At 40.9% G+C, this 19,847-nt stretch overlaps 1 protein-coding gene across 1 annotated transcript; it reads right to left on the bottom strand.

Annotated features, from left to right (window-relative positions):
- Nucleotides 1-8,897: 8,897 nt before the first annotated feature.
- Nucleotides 8,898-15,826, bottom strand: LOC132541324 (uncharacterized). Its single transcript, XM_060201317.1, has 2 exons — nt 15,723-15,826; nt 8,898-10,676 (listed from the first exon to the last, which is right to left on the bottom strand). The coding sequence occupies exon 2, from the start codon at nt 10,267-10,269 to the stop codon at nt 9,646-9,648; it is 624 nt and encodes a 207-aa protein (XP_060057300.1). The 5' UTR covers nt 10,270-10,676; nt 15,723-15,826; the 3' UTR covers nt 8,898-9,645.
- Nucleotides 15,827-19,847: the final 4,021 nt, after the last annotated feature.

Below are 19,847 nucleotides of genomic sequence, written 5' to 3'. Positions count from 1 at the left end.
GGGTCATTTGCTTTTTTGGTGCTAAGTTTGCTGAGCTCTTTATATATTTTGGTGGTTAGTTTCTTGTCTGATGTATGGCATGTGACGATCTCCCATTCTGTGACCCTCTTTGTTTGTTTAATAGTTTCTTTGGATGTGCAGAAGCTTTGCAATTTGATGTAGTCCCATTGGTTTGTTTCTTCTATAGTCTTCCTTGCAGTTGGTTTTGATTCATCAAAGATGTCCTTGAGGTGTAGGTGGGAAAGTGTTTTACCAAAGTTTTACTCTAAGTATTTGATTGTTTCTGGTATGACATCTAGGTCTTTGATCCATTTGGAGTTGATTTTTGTTCCTAGTGAGATAAAGTGATTCAATTTCATTCTTCTGCATGTTACAACCCTGTTTTCCCAGTACTATTTATTGAAGAGAGCCTCCTTTTTCCATTTAATCCTTTGGGCCCCCTTATCAAAGATTAGATGTCCATAGGTGTGGGGACTTATTTCTGGGCTTTCAATTCAGTTCCACTGGTCTGTGTGCCTATTTTTGTTCCAGTACCATGCTGTTTTGATGATGATGGCTTTATAATATAGTTTAAGGTCTGGGAGTGTGATGCCTCCATTTCTGTTTATTTTCCTCAAGATGGTTTTGGCAATTCTAGGTGTTTTCATGTTCCAGATAAATGATTGTAGTGTTTGTTCTATTCTCTTAAAGAAGCTTGGTGGGACTTCATGGGTATTGCATTAAATTTGTATATGGCTCTGGGGAGAATATTCATTTTGATGATATTTATTCTTCCAATCCATGAGCATGGGATATCTTTCCATTTCTGATATCAGTTTCTATTTCCTTGAGTAGCAACTCATAGTTTTCAGTATGTAAGTCTTTCACTTCTTTGGTCAGCTTTATTCCTAGATATTTGATTGATTTTGCTGAAACAGTAAATGGGAGTGATTTCTGGATGTCTTCTTCTTCTTCTTCTTCTTCTTCAGATTTAGTGTTTCCCTAAAGAAATGCCACTGATTTTTGTACATTGATTTTGTAGCCTGATACCTTGCTATTGCCTAATAACTTCCAGTAGTTTTCTGCTGGATTCTTTAGGGTTTTCTATGTATACTATCATATCATCTGCAAATAGTGAGAGCTTGACTTCTTCCCTTCCGATCAGTATTCCTTTGATTCCTTTCTCTTGCCTGATTGCTATGGCAAGAACTTCCAATACTATGTTGAAGAGTAATGGTGACAGTGGACAGCCCTGTCTAGTCCCCGATCTGAGGGGGAATGCTTTCAACTTCTGTCCATTGAGTATAATGTTGGCTGTAGGTTTGCTATATATAGACTCCACTATCGTGAGGAATTTCCCATCTATTCCCATTTTTTGTAGAGTTTTGAGCATGAATGGGTGTTGGATTTTGTCAAAGGCTTTCTCTGCATCTATTGAGTTAATCATGTGGTTTTTGGTTTTGCTTTTATTGATGTGGTGAATGACATTGATTAATTTATGGATGTTGAACGAGCCTTACATTCCTGGATGAATCCGACTTGGTTGTGATGAACCATCTTTTTGATATGTTGCTGTATCCAGTTGACCAAGATCTTGCTTAATATTTTGGCATCTTTGTTCATATTGGTCTGTAGTTTTCCTTTTTTGTTCTGTCCCTATCAGCTTTTGGTATCAAGGTGATGTTGGCTTCATAGAAGGTGGAAGGGAGTATTCCTGTTTCTTCAATCTTATGGAAAAGCTTAAGAAGTATGGGTACTAACTGTTTCCTGAAAGTTTTGTAGAATTCATTTGTGAAACCAACTGTTCCCGGACTTTTGTTGTTGGGGAGGTTCTTAATAACAGTTTCAATTTCTTTGTCTGTGATTGGTGCATTTAGATTTTGTAGTTCTTCTTGGTTCAGTTTTGGAAGGGCGTATGCTTCTAGGAATTGTTCCATTTCTTCCAGATTCTCTAGCTTGGTGACATATAGTTCTTTATAGAAGTTTTGCTGGATTCTCTGGATTTCTGTGGTGTCAGTTGTGATATCTCCTCCATCGTTTACAATTCTATTAATTTGAGTCTTCTCTCTTTTTTGTTTGGTGAGTCTGGCTAGGGGTTTGTCAATTTTGTTTTATCTTTCAAAGACCAACATTTGGCTTCATTGATCTTTTGTTGGTTCTTTTATTTTCGATGTTGTTTATTTCTGCTCTATCTTTAGTTATTTCTGTCCTTCTGGGTGCTGTAGGGTTCCTTTGTTCCTCTTCCTTCAAGTCCTTGAGGTGTGCAGTAAGGTCGTTCATTTGAACTGCTTCTTGGTGTTTAATATGTGATTGTATGGCTATAAGTTTCCCTCTCAGTACTGCTTTAGCTGTGTCCCAAATATTTTGATAGGTTGTGTCTTCATTTTCATTTGTTTCCAGGAACATTTGAATTTCCTGCTTGAGTGAATCTCTGACCAAGTGGTTCTTAAGGAGTATGTTGTTTAGTTTCCATATTCTGTGACTTTTAATAATTTTCTGTTTGTTGTTAAATGTTAGTTTTACTCCTGTGGTCTGGGAAGATACTTGGGATGATTTCAATGTTCTTGAATTTATTGATGCTGTCTTTGTGGCCTAACATGTGTTCTATCCTGGAGTATGTTTTATGTGGATTTGAAAAGAAGGTGTATTCCAGTTTTTGGGGGATGAAGGACTCTGAAAATGTCCAAGAGGTCTAGTCTGTCAATCTCCTCATTCAATTCTCTTGTATCTTTGTTGGTTCTCTGCTGTGTTGATCTGTCTAAGTGTTAGAGTGGGGTATTGAAGTCTCCCACTATTATTGTATTACTATTGATGTATTTTTTGAAATTCTTTCAGTAAGTGCTTGACGTATTTAGATGGTCCCTCATTGGGTGCATAGATGTTAATAATTGTTAAGTCTTCTTGGCTGATTGATCCTCTAATCATTATGTAATGTCCTTGCCTATCTTTTATTTCTTTATTTAATTTAAAATCTATTTTGTCTGAGATGAGAATGGCTGTTCCTGCCCTTTTTGTGGTCTGCTAGCCTGTATGATAGTTTTCCATCCTTTCACTTTAAGTCTGTGTTTATCTTGTTGTGACAGATGGGATTCTTGCAAGCAGCATATGGTTGGATTATGTTTTCTGATCCATCCCCCAACTATGTGCCTTTTGATGGGTGAGTTCAAGCCATTGACATTTATTCATATTATGGATTTAATGTATTGTAGTGCCATTGTTCAAAAAAAATTTTTTTTGTTTGCTCTGATACATTGCCAGTATTATAGTGATGTTCTTGTTTATAAGAGGTCTTTTTGAAACTCTTTCAGGGCCGGTTTGGTGATGGTTGCCTCCTTTAACTGTTGTTTTTCTAAGAAGGTTTTGATCCCTTGATCTAGTTTGAATGAAAGTCTAGCAGGATATATTATCCTTGATTGAAACCCTTTTTCATTCTGGGCTCAATAGATATCTTGCCATTCTCTCCTGGTTTTTAGAGTTTGAGTGGAGAAGTCTGCAGATAATCTTATGGGTTTTCCCTTGTATGTGACTTTTTGTTTCTCTCTTGCAGCCTTTAGGATCCTTTCTTTATCCTTACTTCTTCTCATTGTGACTATGATATGTCTTGGTTTCTTCAGGTCTCGGTTGATTCTCTTTGGTACTATCTGGGCCTCTTGAATCTTGATGTCCTTTCTGTTATTCAGGTCTGGGAAGTTTTCTTCTATTAATTCCTCTAGAATGTTTGCTTCCCCTTCCTATCTTTCTTCCTCTGGCAGGCCAATTATACGAATGTTACTTCTTTTGAGATCATCCCATATGTCTCTGTTGTTGTTTTCAGTGTCTCTCAATCTCTTTTTAAGCTCTTTCACCTCTTTCTTAGTTTTCTCTAACTCATCCTCTGTCTGACTAATTCTGTTTTCTGCTTCTGTTAGTCTGCTTTCCCCTCCCTCAGCTTCTTTCTTCATTACAGCTATTTCAGCTTTCAGTTCTCTAATTGCCTCAAGATAATCAGTATTTTCCTTGGGGGTCTCAACTGTTGTTTCCCTGCTACTGCCATTCCTTTCCTCCAATGTTTTCATTTCTGTGATTAATAAGTTTATTATTGCTTGCATACTTTTCTTATCTATGGTTACTTCTGTCTGATTTGTAGTTTCTTCTGGGCTCTTGTCTTCATTCCTTGGAGTACCGGTTTTATTTGTTTTTGATCTACTCATTTTTTTTAATTTATGTGTTTCTTTTTTTATTCTCTGTTGTTCCTCAGTTGTTGTGTCTTGAGCATAAGCAACACTGTACTAAATACCTTTATGACAATTGCACTCACCAACCTCAGGAATTACAATAGCAACTGAAGCAAGTATTGAAGCAGTTTAATCACTACCAGTTAGCCAAGCAATTTCTCCAATCTGTGAAAAAATAGTAACCAAATCCCAGTGAAGAAGAAAGAGAAAGGAAAAAAGGGATAGTAAGAATAGACAGTTATGAAAATCTACTATCCACTGTATATTCTAGGGGTAACAAGAGGGGAAAGGGAAGTAGAGCAGAGATACACACATAGAGAGTCCACTCTGAGTCAGATTTCTTCCCCAAACTAATTCACAAATTCAGAAAGGCAAAGAAGAGGGAAGAAGTGTATGACAAGATAAAAAAAAAAAAAGAAAAGAAAAAGAAAGAAAAAAGAGACAAGAGAGAGAAAAGAGAAAAGATAAGAAAAAGATCTGTAATTAAAGATCAGTGAAAGCAAAGGGTTTTTTTGATTACTTTATTTTTAATTTAATTTAATTTAATTTATTTAATTAGCTAGGAGGAGGAGGGAGGGGAGATTCTGTAGAGGAGGTAGGAGTAACTAGACAAGTTCCTCCCACAGTAGATAAGATGCCCACTACCCTAGTAATGAAAGATACCCTAAGAGTTAATTCTGATCAACCTAAAGGGGGGTAATATATATGCCTTTATATAATATTAATAATAAAATAGAGCAGGGTAAAAAAAAAACCCTGTCCCAGATTACCTCAAACCTCTTGAGCAGAGGCAGATGATGTTAAGAAAGAGAAAAAAAAGACAAAAAAAAACCTCAGGACTAGACAAGGATAGCTGAAATAGACAGTTATGCAAATCTACTATCCACTGTATATTCTAGGGGTGGCTAAAGGAGGAAGGGAAGTTGAGCAGAGATACTCACATTGAGAGTCCAACTCTGAGTCAGAATTCTTCCCCTAAATAATTCCCAAATGTGTATCAGTGCACTCAAAAAAACACACCGTTTGGTGGTGTGGGGGATGGGGCCTGTGGCTTTGGAAGTTGTAGGATTAAGGAAGAAAGGATAACAAGAATGAGAAAAAGAAAAAAACAGAGAGAGAGAGAAAAGAAAAAGATAAGAAAAAGAACAGTCATAAAAGAGCGGTGATATATTTTTTAATTTATTTATTTTTAATTATTTAATTATCTATGTGGGGTGAGGTGGGGGGGGTTGGCTACTTAGAAAGAAAAACGGCCAGAGGTTTCAGAAGGGTATAGACTTAGAATGAATGATACTCACTGGTTGGACAGGAATCTTGGTAAAGAAAGAGGCTCAGCAGGGGAGCCTGCTAGGAGCTGATCCCCAGGGATTGGTTATGGGGGGGTGTGTTTAATAATTTAAAAGAAAGAAAAAAATTTCCCCCTTTTTTCCTACTCTTTTTTAACCCAAATTAAGTTATAGTCACCTCCTTGGTGTTACCGCTAGGACCCCTTATTGACTGGCCTACTAAAGGCAGAAAATCCTACCGTTTCCAGAAGATGTGGTCAGAGCTCAAGCCACTAGAAACTTCTCAGTCTGCCATCTTCCAGGAACCCCTCTCAGTCTGTGTTTTAAGAAGGTCTAGACATATCATCAATTTTTCCCCTCTCATATTGATTGAATAGTGGTTTATATGTCTACAATTTAATAGGAGTGTACATAAACACTATTACCACCACCAAAAGACTGTGTCCCATCCCAACAACCCACCCCTGCCCCCAACTTCCCCCCTCCTCCTTTTTCCCCCCTCCCCCAGCCCCCCCCTCCTCCCACTGTGCAGGGAAGCCCCATGGCCACCCTCCCCTTCACCACAGTGTTTTTACTTTGGTGCCCTACTCTCGTTTAAATCAGATCCTGCTTTTAGTTTCACTTTCTGTTCTTCTTTCTCAACTTCTGTTAATGAGTGGAGACATCCCATACTCATCTTTATCTTTCTGACTTAGCTGACTTAACAGTTTCTTCTAGCTCTGTCCAAGATGGGTCAGATAAGGTGGGTTCATTGTTTTTAACAGCTGCATAGTATCCCATTGTGTATATGTACCACAGCTTTCTTAGCCACTCATCTGTTTTTGGGCACCTGGGTTCCTTCCAGGTTTTAGCTATTATGAATTGTGCTGCTATGAACATAGGAGTACACATATCTTTTTGGTTGGGCATTTTGGAATCCTTGGGGTATATCCCCAGGAGAGGAATTACTGGGTCATATGGAAGGTCCATGTGTAGCCTTGTGAGAGTTCTCCAGACAGCTCTCCACAGAGGCTGGACCAATTTACATTCCCACCAGCAGTGCATAAGGGTTCCTCTTTCCCCATGACCTCTCCAACGTGATGACTCTTATTGACTTATTATTTTAATTAAATCAATTCTGAATAATTATTGTAACCTAAATATTTGATACTGCCAATCTTGATTTTCTAAAAGTATATTTTACTGCTGTGGTTAAGAGAAAAATTCACCAGCAATATATGATCCTCTTTTCAAACAAATTTGGGAATGTTTATTTTTCTGTTTTGTAATAATTTTTTGAGGATTGGTATAATTTTTTAATATATTCTTATGCTTAAAATAATTTAGTGTAACTGTCTGGAATTGAAGCTTTATGTGTCAAAATATGACTGCATATGATCAATTTGTTTAACATACACTGTACTATTTGGGTTTTCTATTGAATAGAGGACTAGAATTGGTTTGTTAAGTTTCATTTTTAAAGGTAATATATCCATTTGTATGTAATCTTTAAGTTTATGAATAAAACATTGAACTATCTCTAGTTAATAATGTAATGTGTACTGAGTTTGTAATGACATGATTTCTTATTGTCATAATATTAATTTTCATTGATTTTTTTCCCTGATAACTAGGTACAAATCTTATTATCCTGTTTTCAAAGCATAAACATTTGGCCAGATTATTATTTATCCTATTATATTATATTTTATATATTTCTCCTCTTATGTTTTCTATTACTTATTTTAATATCACCCTACACTTAAGGGAAAAGGACAGATGCTGTATAATTATTGCATATGTTCATATTCCATAGACCATAATTTAGTCATATCAACCTGTAGTGGAGACTTAGAAATAAAATTTTCATCTGCACAACTAGTTAATCTGTGGGAAATCTATTCTTATAGAGGAAGTGTAAAATATATAATAGGGTCAAGTGTTTTAATAACACATCCAGAATAATAATACAGAAGTTTTTACATTATATTTAATTTTTTATAGTGATTTAACATTGAAAATTGTCAGACTTTTTAGAGGATTTTCATGCTTACACTTAATACATGTGATCCACTATACCCAGCCACCAAAGTCTTATGCCTTCCAGACCCTCACATCATCATAGTTCATATTTTGTGCAAAAGACAGTCTGGCTATCTTCTTGAAAATACAGCAATAATATATCCTCTTAGATCTGTGAGAATGGCCTACATCAACAAAATAGAAATTACTGGAAGAGATATGGGAGGAAAAGGACTTTATTACATTGTTGGTGAGAATTCAAGCTTGTTCAGGTTAACATAAAGTACTATGACAAATACTTAAGCAAGTCCCCTATAATTCTTCTCCTAATCATATATTTAAGTGACATGGAAGTGCACATTTGAAAGAATTTATATACTCTTGTTTATGGCTGCATTATATATAATAACTAAAGTATGAAAGCAATATTTTACTGAATGCTCAATAACAAATTACTGGATAAAGATGATTATATGCTATGCTATACTATAATATGGTATATGTATGTGCAATCAAAAATAATGAGATTGTATGTTGCACAATTTAGAAAAAAATAGATAAATTATGTTAAGGGCAAAAAGTAAAGAGGTGAAAAAATAATTGGAAAAGTGAAAGAAAAAAACAGGCCTACATCAGATTAAAAAGCTTCTTTCTACACATTGAAATAATTGTCCCAAAGAGAAAACGACAACTAAGCAACTGGGAGAATATACTTGCATGCATATATTTGATGAGGGATTAACAAAAATTTAAAAGGAAATTAAATAACTCATCAGCTAAACAACAAAAAATCTAATGACAAAATGGGCAAAAGATCTGAACAGATCATTCTCTAAAGAAATTATATACATAATTCACAGATACAAAGAAAATGCTTCAAATCACCTGTCAATAGAAAAATTCAAGTTAGGATATAAATGTTACTTTTTAAAGAGTTTCTATTATATTACCTTTATATGTTTATCTAAGACAACAAGATTCATACTCAATTTACTATTATCTATTTAGGTACTGTACCATTACATTCCAGGGCATGGCTGTTGCAGTGGTTATTGATCCTCTTGTTCCTCCTGCTGTTTTCTGCAGTTTTTATGTCTCCTTGTCTGGGAATGGGTTCTAGGTTTCTCTCCTGTATGATGACTTGAATTTTTCCCCCTTGTTTTACTTCTTGGAGCAAGGAAATCTAGTATCTGTAGCTTTCTTCTCATATCTTTGCCCATGGATGTATTTTTAAATTTTACAGGCTCACGGAGCAAAGATAATAAGCAAATAGTGAATGAAGCTAGAACAGTCAAATGCTTCCTTGGTATATTGTTATATTGAGTCTCGTCTGGATAAACAGTGTTGCGTCCAGCGTGACGGTGACGGCGAGATGGGAGAAGGGCGTCGGGATTGATTAACAGAACAGTAGAGTCAGTTCATGGAGCAAGCAAGCAAGCCTTTATTTTTCTCTTGTCCCAGCTACTTATACTGTTTCAGGGCATGGGAATGTGGAACTTGCAGTTGGTTCCGTGGAACTTGCGGTTGGCTCTGCCAGGAAGTGTGGGCCTCTGAGAGGTCAGGCTGTTCTCAGCAAGCCTCTGTACTTTGTGTACTTCCTCTTGGCCTCCCACAGGAGGCAGCTCTACCTAAAGCCCCAGGGCGGGAGTGTGAGGCCAGGGACCCTTTGTCCCGACATCTCCCCCCCTCTCTTAAAATTATGCTGAAGGGAGCTCCTGTCTTAGGTCCTCCCGGTCGGGCAGATCCTTACCTGTCTTTGGGAGGCCTCTAACCCTGTCTTAGGTGGTCCGTCCTGACCGGGAAGTTTCCCATCTTTGGGGCACCCTTAGCGTTCCTGCAGCATATTTAGCCATACCTGAGGAACTTCTCCTCTAGGATGGTGGGCAAGGCTGAGCATTACCTGTGTGGTGGCCCTCTGGTGATGCCTCTGGGAACGATACAGCTATTTGAGTCCCCAACAGGCTGTAACAGTAACTCCTATTCCTATGATTGCCAGGGCCAGGGAGCCCGCCCATCGTTGTACCCAACCTCCCAGCAGAGCCATATCATTCCACCATGTTTCCCCACTTATGGGGGGTACTCTGGTCTCATTCTCACAATCTGATTAGCAAGTTGATTGGTGAAATTTACAAATGTCACATTCCATGGACCCCTAAGGCAAGTATTCAGCACCCGGAGCTGTTCAGAGGCATTTTGCACCTGTAGGGGGGTGACACAGGTGGCACGGAAAAATGTGAGCATGTGGCGTCATGCATTTTCCACAATGCATCTACCTGCTCTTGGAGCAGGGCAGTCTGTTGGTTTAAGTTCAGAATGCCCATGTGTATCTGAGCATTAAGAGTGTTCTGCATTTGCAAGCCCTCGCTGACTCGCTCAGCCAGCTGATCAATGGTGCTGGCTGCGGCAGACGATTGAGATAGGGCGAGTCCGGCCACCGTGGCTGCTGTGGCACAGGCTGAAATGATGGCCACCACCGCTGCTGTGATTCCAAAGTCCCTTTTCTGCCTGTAGAGCACCAATTCTTCTCTGTTCTTAATGACCGTCAGCAGAATGGGCAGGAAAGCTGGGATCCGCACTGTCATTGTGGAGTCTTCTTCTTCTCTCCAGCAATTGCTAAGGAGACAAGAGCTGGAAGAGCAATTAAGCATCCCCCCCAAGTCACCCGTATGGTTCCACAGTATGAAAAAGAAAGGGCTCAAGAGACAGGCCCTGTTCTTTATGGGCACTTGTGTCTTATGTGTTATATTTAATGTCTTTTCAAACCCTTCGAACCGGGCTGCTGCTTCCATTGTTGAAGTCGCCCAATGAATAATTGGACAGGGCAAGACATGGTCCCAGGAAGGAACTATTACCGTCAAGCCATGATGTGTTGGTGGTGCGAATGAAGCACAGGCTGTCCTGTAACCAAAACGTATTGTTCACCGAATGGGTTTTAGTGGGAGTATTCTGGGAGGCTGAACCCACCATGAAGTTGGAGCTGTACACTGACGGGTTTAGTGTGCTAGCTTGACCCACAGGCATCAGCATGGGGTGTTTTTTTTTTTTTTACCAGACTCCACACCGTCTCTCCCGCCTTCATCGTTGTTGTCAGCAGGGTTAGCAGCCATGTTCATGTTCCCAGTCCCTTCCTCATTCTCCTTCCTGGTGTTAACTGGTCTCACACAGCGGTCAGGCACCCAGATGGGTTTTTCACTTCCTGGGGGGAAAACACAAACAGCTCCCCTCACTCTTGCCAGGAGAGGGGTCGGTCCCTTCCACATCCCGGTTAGTAGATCCTTCTACATTACTTCTCCTAAATTGTCTCTTTGGGGACGCCAGTGCCTTTCCATGGCGGACCGGCCCTGACCATCAATTGTTAAAAAATTTCTAATGAATAAGACCTTATTTAGTAAGGACACTGGGGAGGAGAGGAACTCCCCCCTTTTTTATTTTTGACAGATCTTGTTTGAGTACAGCATGCGTGCATTCAATGATAGCTTGGCCAGTTGGATTATAGGGAATGCCAGTGGTGTGGCACATGGCATGGTCTTTACAAAAGGTTTGGAAACGTTGGCTGGCATAGGCCGGGCCATTGTCTGTTTTTATGTGGCCATGGATTCCTAAGTATGCGAAAGTAGCAACACAGTGGTTAATCACATCTTTAATTTTTTTCCCCCAGTGTGTAGGGATGCATATATGGGCCCAGAATAGGTACCTACAGAAACATGCATGTATTTTAGTCTTCCTACAGGAGGAAAATGAGTAACATCCATTTGCCAAATATCATTAGGTTTCAATCCTTTGGGATTTACTCCAGTATGGGGGGATTTGTGAAATGGGGCACAATCCTCACATTGAGATGTGATTTGGGTTGCAACAGAACGGGGGTAACCTGTTTGATGCTGAAGAGAACAAGCATTAAGGTGAAATCTATTGTGGAGTTGAAAAGCATCAGCAATGGCATCACAGTGCAGGACCCGAGAGTGAGTGTCGGCTTGCTCATTGCCAGCGGCTAGAGGGCCAGGCAGCTGAGTGTGGCCTCGAATATGACCCACATATAGTGGACACCGCCGGTCCCAAATGAGGTTTTGAGCCTTGCAAAGCAAGGTTTGAACGCAGGAGGAAGGGGATATGTACGGGGCAGTTTCTAATTCAGGGATAGCTTTAGAAACATAAACACAGTCTGTATAAAGGTTTAGAGGAGTGGTGGGGTAGGTTTGAAGGCAAGAATGAAAGATGAAAGCGTTGAGCTCTGCCGCTTGAGCAGAACTTGTTCCAACTGGTATTTTAATGACGGAAGCAGTGTGGTAAACCACTGCAAAACCTTGGGGGGAGGCATCAGTGAAGACCATGAGGGCCTGAGCCAGCGGCTCTCTTCGAATGACTCTGGGAAAAATGACAGGGTGATTGATTAGGAAAGGCAACAGTGGGTGTTTAAGATAATGTGAGCTGAGAAGAACGGTTGTGGTGGCAAAGAACAATGTCCAATCATTGTCATTGTTGCAAATGGGTGATTTGGTCATTAGTATAGGAGGTGATTATAATGTCCATATCCTTGCCAACGGTCTGGATGCTCAATTTACGGGCTTTCCACAACAGCTGTAGGGTCATGTGATAGTATGGTTGAATTATCCTAGCCGGGGACGCTGGCAAATGGACCCACATTAGGGGCCCGTTCTTCCAAAAGGCTGCTGTGGGTGAGAAGTTTGAAGCAAAAACCAATAATTGGAGGGGTATGTCATAATCTATCTGCTGGACTCTGGCTTGAGAGAGACACTCCGCCACCAGGTCCAAGGCATTACGGGCAGGCTGTGACAGAAGCCTAGGGGATGTTGGGTCCGGATCTCCCTGGAGCATGTCATATAATGTGCACAATTACCCAGTGGTGATTGCCAAGGAAGGGCGTACCCATTGTAAATCCCCCAAGAATCACTGCCAATCATGCAAGGTGCGTAAGAAGGTGCAGTTGATGGTCAATTTTTGGGGTCTTATCCCAGTTTCACTAATAGTGTGTCTGAGATGTTGATATGGATATTTCTCCTGGACCTTATCCGGTGCTATAATCAGTCTGTTGATCTCTAGTTTTGTGTGTAGGGTTGCATAAGCCTGCCTAACCATGTCCTCTGTTTCAGCTGCCAGCAGGATGTCATCCATGTAATGGACTATATGCATCTGGGGGAATCTGGCGCAGACGGGGGCCAGCGCCTGGGCTACATACATTTGGCAAATAGTTGGGCTATTGGCCATTCCTTGAGGGAGTACCACCCACTGATATCTGGCCGCAGGCTCCATAAAGTTAATGGACGGGACAGAGAAAGCAAACCGTGGGCTGTCTTCTGGGTGCAAAGGGATACTGAAAAAGCAGTCTCTAAGGTCTATAATAATCATTGTCCAATTTTTCAGAATGGCGATTGGGGATGGCAATCCTTGTTGTAAGGGACCCATCACCATCCTAAGGTCTTGTAGGAGTCTCCACTTTCCACTTTTCTTTTTAATCACAAATATGGGAGTATTCCAAGGAGAGGTGGACGGAATGATATGTCCTGCCTCTATCTGTTCTTTAACTAGTTCTTGGGCTGCCTTAAGTTTTCCTTATTCAAGGGCCACTGCTCCATCCACACGGGCTTATCTGACAGCCACTTTATGGGTATGGTTTTGGGTCGGGAGCATGGAACAGTGGCCCTCAGCAAAAATGGCTCAGGCCCTTTCTGTCTCCAGGATACTGCTGGATGGAAATATGCCCCTGGCTCCCCTTCTTGTTGTCATCATTCTTATTCCGCTGGGTGGTGATCACCGCGCCCATAGCATCGAGTATCTCCTGGCCCCACAGGTTTACAGGGAGTCCTTGGAGAACAAAAGTCTGAAAATAGCCTGAGTGCCCATCTGGGTCTGTCCACCTCAATATCCGGGAGCTTTTGCAAGGTAGGGCAGTGCCCACGCCCTGTAGGTGTGTTGTGCTATCCTCCAAGGGCCATGAGGGAGGCCATGAGCCAGCAGAGAGGACTGAAACATCAGCCCCAGTATCCAATATACCTACAAATTCCCATCCCTCAACCTGCAGTGTAAGTTCTGGCCGATTGTTCAGCGGTGCAACCCAGAATGCAGAGGGAGGCCGTGAAGACCCGAAAGCACCCCTGGCTCACGCAGCTCCCTTTATTGCATTAGGAGTGTTTAACAAAGGTATCAATAAGAGCTGAGCGATCCTGTCTCCCTGTGGGATGACCACCACCCCGTCTCACTGAAGCCATTATTTTAATTTCCCCGGTAAAGTCAGAGTCTATTACTCCTGGATGTATAGTAATGCCTTTTAGGATAGTGCTGCTTCTTCCCAGTATCAGTCCCATGACTCCCTTAGGGAGTGGCCCCTTCACTCCTGTGGGCATGGTTTGCACTCCCATTAATGGTGTCAAAATTGCTCTTGCTGAGACGCAGAGGTCCAGTCCTGTGCTACCTGGGGTTGCTCTGGAGAGGTCTACAGGGCATAAGGATTGCCCTGAGGAAGAAACTGTATCCTCCCGGACCCCGCTGACGGAGCCTCCTCGGAGTCAACGCCCCATACACTGTGTTGGGGTCCTGGGGCAGGGCCCTCCTCCAGTTTCCCTGCCCAGTGTTTTGCACATTCTGGATTGGGTGGCCATTTATGTCTGTTCTGCAACGACAGTTATTGGCCCAATGAGCCCCTTTTTTTGCAGCGAGGGCACACTCCTGGCTTTCTGCCCCCACCACACAATGCTGGACACTCTCTTTTAAAATGGCCAGCATTCCCACATTGGAAGCAGTTCTGGCCGCCACCTGCGGCGCCCCTGGAGACCTTGGCCGGGCCGGTTGTAAGGCGGTGGCTATTACCTTTCCCTGCACTATTGAGCCATCAATGTCATGGCATGTGCATATCATTTGATTCAGGCTTTTCCCCCGGTGGGCCCTAAGGGCCTCTTGGCACCATCTATTAGCATTCTCATAGGCCAACTGCAGAATTACTGGCATAGCCGTGTTAATGTCTCCAAAAATCTTCCCTGCCAATTGTATTAGGCGTTCCACAAAATCTGCAAAGGGCTTGGAGGGGCCTTGAAGTACTTTAGACAAATGTTCCCCAGCCGCTTTATTTGGAAGGGCTTTCCAAGCCCGGGTGGCTGCACTAGCAATTTGGGCATATACTCCAGGGTCATATGCAATTTGTGCCTGCAAGGTATTATAGGCACCAGTGCCCTGTAGCATATCCAAATTCCTGTGGGCTTGTCCAGCATTAGCATTAAGCTGGGCTATGCAGAGACATTCTTCATAATATTCTCCTTTCCATAATAAGTAGTCTTCCCCCCGTAAGCACCACCCGGCACAGTTGTTGCCAGTCACTGGGTGTCAAATTTAATGGCGCAAAACTTTCAAACATGGTTAGTGTGAACGGTGCCTGGGGGCCATAGGAGCACACTGCTTCCTTCATTGCCTTAATCTCCTTAAAGGGAAAAGCCTGATGTTGCCTGATAACCTGTCCGGGATTATTTGGATCTCGGACTTCCATGACTGGCATGACTAAGGGGCGAAACCTTACTCCCCCGTTGGACCCATGCCCTCTGCTGCCTTCTCGGGGTCTGGAATATGTCCTTCCCAGGCCGCATACGCTGGAGGTTGTAGCGGGGGAGCGGATGGCACCACTGGTGGGGCCGCATTCTCCACGGTTTCCAGTTCTTTAATGCGGCGGCGGAGGTCTTTTATCTCTTGTCTCAATATGCCTTCCTCATCCTCACTCTCTTCCTCACTATCTGGAATCTGCCCTCCCCCGTCCTTCTCCCAATGCTTCTCAGGAGGTAAAGGCGAGGGGCGATCTAAAAGTGGACCGTCGCTTAGGGATCGACGAGTCTCCTCCTCCTGTACCTCCTGCCACACTCCCCAGGCTGCTCCTAATTCAGCTTTTATTCTAACTTTTTCACTCCACAGTGCATCATTTACTAGCCTCCACAGCGAAAATGTCGCTATAGGGAAGGCGTCGGGGCCTTGCTTATGGAGTTGTTTTTGCAGGTCCCTCTTTACCTGGTCCCAATCGGGAATGTTCAGACCTCCTCCCGAAAGGAACCAGGGGCTAGCTGTATTAATTATGTCCAAGAACTGCTGTACGGTGCTAGACTTAATGGCAGTGCCTTGTTGTTCAAGCAGCCGCCTGAGCTGATGCTGTAGTTCTGTTCTGCTTCCACTGTTACCCATTTTTGTTTTCTGTTTCTGAACTCCCAATACACCGCCCACCTGCCAGGAGGTGACCCCATCAGCTTACTCCTCGTTCCCGATCTCGGTGGGACCTCCACTTGTCGCGTCCAGCACGACGGTGATGGCGAGACGGGAGAAGGGCATCGGGATTGATTAACAGAACAGCAGAGTCAGTTCATGGAGCAAGCAAGAAAGCCTTTATTTTTCTCTTGTCCCAGCTACTTATACTATTTCAGGGCATGGGAATGCGGAACTTGCGGTTGTCTCCGCGGAACTTGCGGTTGGCTCTGCCAGGAGGCGTGGGCCTCCGAGAGGTCAGGTTGTTCTCAGCAAGCCACTGTACTTTGTGTACTTCCTCTTGGCCTCCCACAGCAGGCAGCTCTACCCAAAGCCTCAGGGTGGGAGTGTGAGGCCAGGGACCCTTTGTCCCGACAAAACAGTTCTTCATGGAGCTAGGAGTCCTTATGTATGCTAGTATGTGAAAAATCACTTACATTCTCTATATATTTAATGGGATATAAAGAGAGTGAGAGAGGCCAGACCACTATCAACTTTGACTTCTGGTGGTACTGGAGATTGAACCTGAGACTGCAGAACCTTGGAAAGTATCTTGCAAAACTATTATGCTGTCATTTCAGTTCATATATTCATTCTTTTTAATACTATATATCCCTATTTTTATGGCTAGTGTCGTTTGCATTCTAGAGGAAAATTTCATAATATAGTTTCTTCTTGACTTAGAATTCCACCACACTCTCTCATATCCTTTCTAGCCTTAATTTTAATGTCTCTTTGAGGCAAAGACATTATATTCGTTCACTAGCTCTCTTGTCTTTACATTTCCAATTGTAAAATGACACAAAATTCCTTGATTACTCTAGAATGAAGTAATCATTCTCCACTCTGACCTCTTGTCATTACTGCCTGAACAATTCACTTAGCAATTAATCATTTGTTGACTTGGGTTACCTCTCTTTTCTTATTGTCTTGAACTAACATTTGAATTTCTTATTACACAAGTTTTCCCACAATTGTATTGTCTCCCCATTAAATATATACTTCTTGTTAGCCAGATCATACTTCTATGATCTGTGTCCTGTGCTTCACCTAGAATAGTATGTTGTGTGTAAAAGAACATGCATATCTAATCAGTGTCATACATTAATGATAATGTTAATTAGTTTATGACATAGGCAATTATTTTTACAGAATAGTCAAACTAATGTTAATATTAATGTGTTAACTTAATAAATTTCATTCCAAATTTATCCTCAAAGCGTGTGTCCTTTTGGGGCAAGAAAGATTTGTTTATTGTTTCTACTCTTGTGCCTTATGTTCTGAATGAGAAAATCAGGTTTCTGGCACCTTATCCTATGACACTGTAAGAATCAAAAATCATTGGAACATGTTCTGGCTTCCTTTTCTATTTTTCTTTTTAAATAGTTTCAAATGTGACTCATACATAAGGCTCAAGACAAGGGAGGAAGAAGGGAATAAAGAAAAAAGAAATAAAGAAGAACAAAATTTTATGAGTTTCTTGTCCATCAACCTTTCCCCAGCAAGAGACCTACTGGTAATAGGTGAAGGAAAAGATGAAAGGAAGAGTCAAGAATGGTGAAGGAAAGAGAACTTTCCTTGAGGTAAGAGGGTATGTACTATTCAATTGAAATTATTCATTACTATAAGGAAATGCATCCAACTCAAATCATAGTTCTTTGTTTTTAATAATTGATTCTGAAAGGGCTTTGTTGGGACAATTAATAGCAAGTGCATTTGAGTCCTGCAGTTGTTCCCCTGATTCCAGAAGGCTTGATCAGTTAATCAAGAAATACACTCTCTGAAAATTGGAAGAAGTTATGTAAAAACCGAATAAGTTACCAGAATATACAAATTGATGTAAGGTGACTCTGTCTTATACACTTTATCTTCAAAACCCATATGCTGAGACTCAGGCATATAGGACCTTATAGCAGGAAGGAAAATGCTACTTGTCTTAACAAGTATTTGAACTTCCAAGAGTGTTTTTACAACCAGTCATTTTTCCTGTTTCTCCCATTTGACTTTCTCTCAGCTGGGAATGCCTACAACCGTTAGTTAATTGCAGACATAGAGAGCTGGGTGGTGGTGTACTTGGTTAAGCACACATATGACAAGGACATAGGTAATTTTCATATTTATTGCAGCTAACAGAGGTTTTACTGAAGACAGAAAACATGTTGGGTTTAGAACTTAACAAATTGGACCATGTTCTTTGTTGACTTTTGGATTTTCTCTTGTGGTTTCAAAATGGTAACCAAGTTCCGTGAATTACAACCTTGAACAACAGGGCTCAAATTTAGGGAGCAGGGTTGTAGGAGAACTTACTGGGTGACTCAGGAGATGATATATACTCCTGATGGTCCTGAGTTGTGGCTATATAATGAGAGACTTTCCACATAGTTCTAATAAATTAGGAAACATGGTAAATGATCATCTCAAACCCACAAATAACAAATAAGATTTATTCAAAAACCCACAGTGCCAAATAGTGTTGCCCATGCTCAGCTCTAGCTGGTGTTGGGATAGGGATAAACCCAGGACTTTGGACCCTTCCTCAGGGTTTAGAAGTGTCTTTGCATAACCATTATGGTATCTATTTTCCACCCTCTTTTACCTCTTGGTATAAGGTGAATGATTAATCTAAAAAAAATCTACTTATAGTTAAAAAGCCCTCAGGCACCAATAGCCTAAAGAGAAGATAAATAATGTAGCATAAGAAGATTCAGTCACTGTGTTTTACCTCAGGCATTGAGATAGCTTTGAAACGTTTTTTTTTAAGATTCAAAACTGTGAACTCTTAAGTACCTTATTAAACACAAGCCACTACAGACAAGTGGGATCAGTGGATAGAAAATTAGTGAGGAAGGAACCTTATAACACACCAAATATAATGGTTAAACTGAGAAGAAACATTGGAGAAATGAACCAGGACAAAAAACCAGATATAAGTCCCAAAAAGTGTAAGAAATAAGAATGAGGACAACATCTAAACACCAATAAATGCAATAATTACAGGAATGAAGAAAGGTTTTGAAAGTAATGGGGGAAACAACAAATGAGACTCTGAAAGAAAGCACTATCTTGGGATAATTAGAAAGCTAAAAGCTGAAATAGCTGAGTTAAGAGCACAGCAAGCTGAACAAGTTAATACAGTATCAGAACAGGGAAACAAAATTTTAGCTACAGAACACAGCAGTGAGGAGAGAAAGCAGAATAACTGAGTCGGAAAAATAGAATTATCAAGATTGAGGATGAATTAGAGAAAACTAAGAAAGAAGGAATGGAACTAAAAGAGTCTAAGGGATGTTGAAACAACAACAGAGACATGTAGGATGACTTTAAAAGAAGTAATATACACCTTACTGGTGTATATTACCAGAGGAAGAAATAGATGAAGAGGAAGGAAGCATTTAAGACATAGTATCTAAGAACTTCCCTACTCTAAACAGCACAAAGGACATAAAGGTGAAAGAATCCCAGAGAGATCCAAACAGAATTAACCCAAACCTAAAGCCACTAAGACACATCATATTTAGAATTAAAAGGAGTAAGAATCAAGGCTATAAGAGAAAAACAAAGAGTCACTTACAGAGTAAAACCCATAAGATTAGCAGCAGATTTCTCCACACAAACACTAAAGGCTATAAGAGAATAATGAGATATACATTGCATGCTTAATGAGAAAGGCTTTCAACCAAGTCTACTGTATCCTGTTAGATATTCAGACTAGATAGAGGCATAAAAACCTTCTCTGACAAGCAACAGTTGAAGGAATCAACTATCACCAGGCCTGCCCTGCAAGAAATACTGAAAGTTCTCTTATAAATAATCACTATATAGCCATAATCATGTCATATGTCAAAACACTCAAAAAATTTTAAATAATTACATTAAAATATATTAAATCCACAATAAAAATAAATGCCCGTGGCTTGAATTAATTATTAAAAGTCACAGAGTAGGAAGGTGGATCAGAAAACACAACCAAACCCTGTGTTGTCTGCAGGAATCCCACATAACTCAACAAAACAAACACAGATTCAAAGTGAAGGGATGGGAAACTACCAACAAGCTAATGGACCTCAAAAAGTGCAGGAACAGCTTTGCTTATATATTACACAATAGATTTTAAAATAAAATACTAAAAGATAGG

This window comes from Erinaceus europaeus, chromosome 11 (assembly GCF_950295315.1).
Source record: "Erinaceus europaeus chromosome 11, mEriEur2.1, whole genome shotgun sequence".
Classification (NCBI taxonomy): Eukaryota; Metazoa; Chordata; class Mammalia; order Eulipotyphla; family Erinaceidae; genus Erinaceus; species Erinaceus europaeus.
The sequence above is the reverse complement of the archived record's forward strand: the minus strand, read 5'-3'. Positions and strand labels throughout refer to the sequence as shown.

What these genes read in the sequence shown, in the direction of transcription:
- LOC132541324 (XM_060201317.1), bottom strand. Translation starts at nt 10,269, where the DNA reads ATGGAAGCAGCAGCCCGGTTCGAAGGGTTTGAAAAGACATTAAATATA.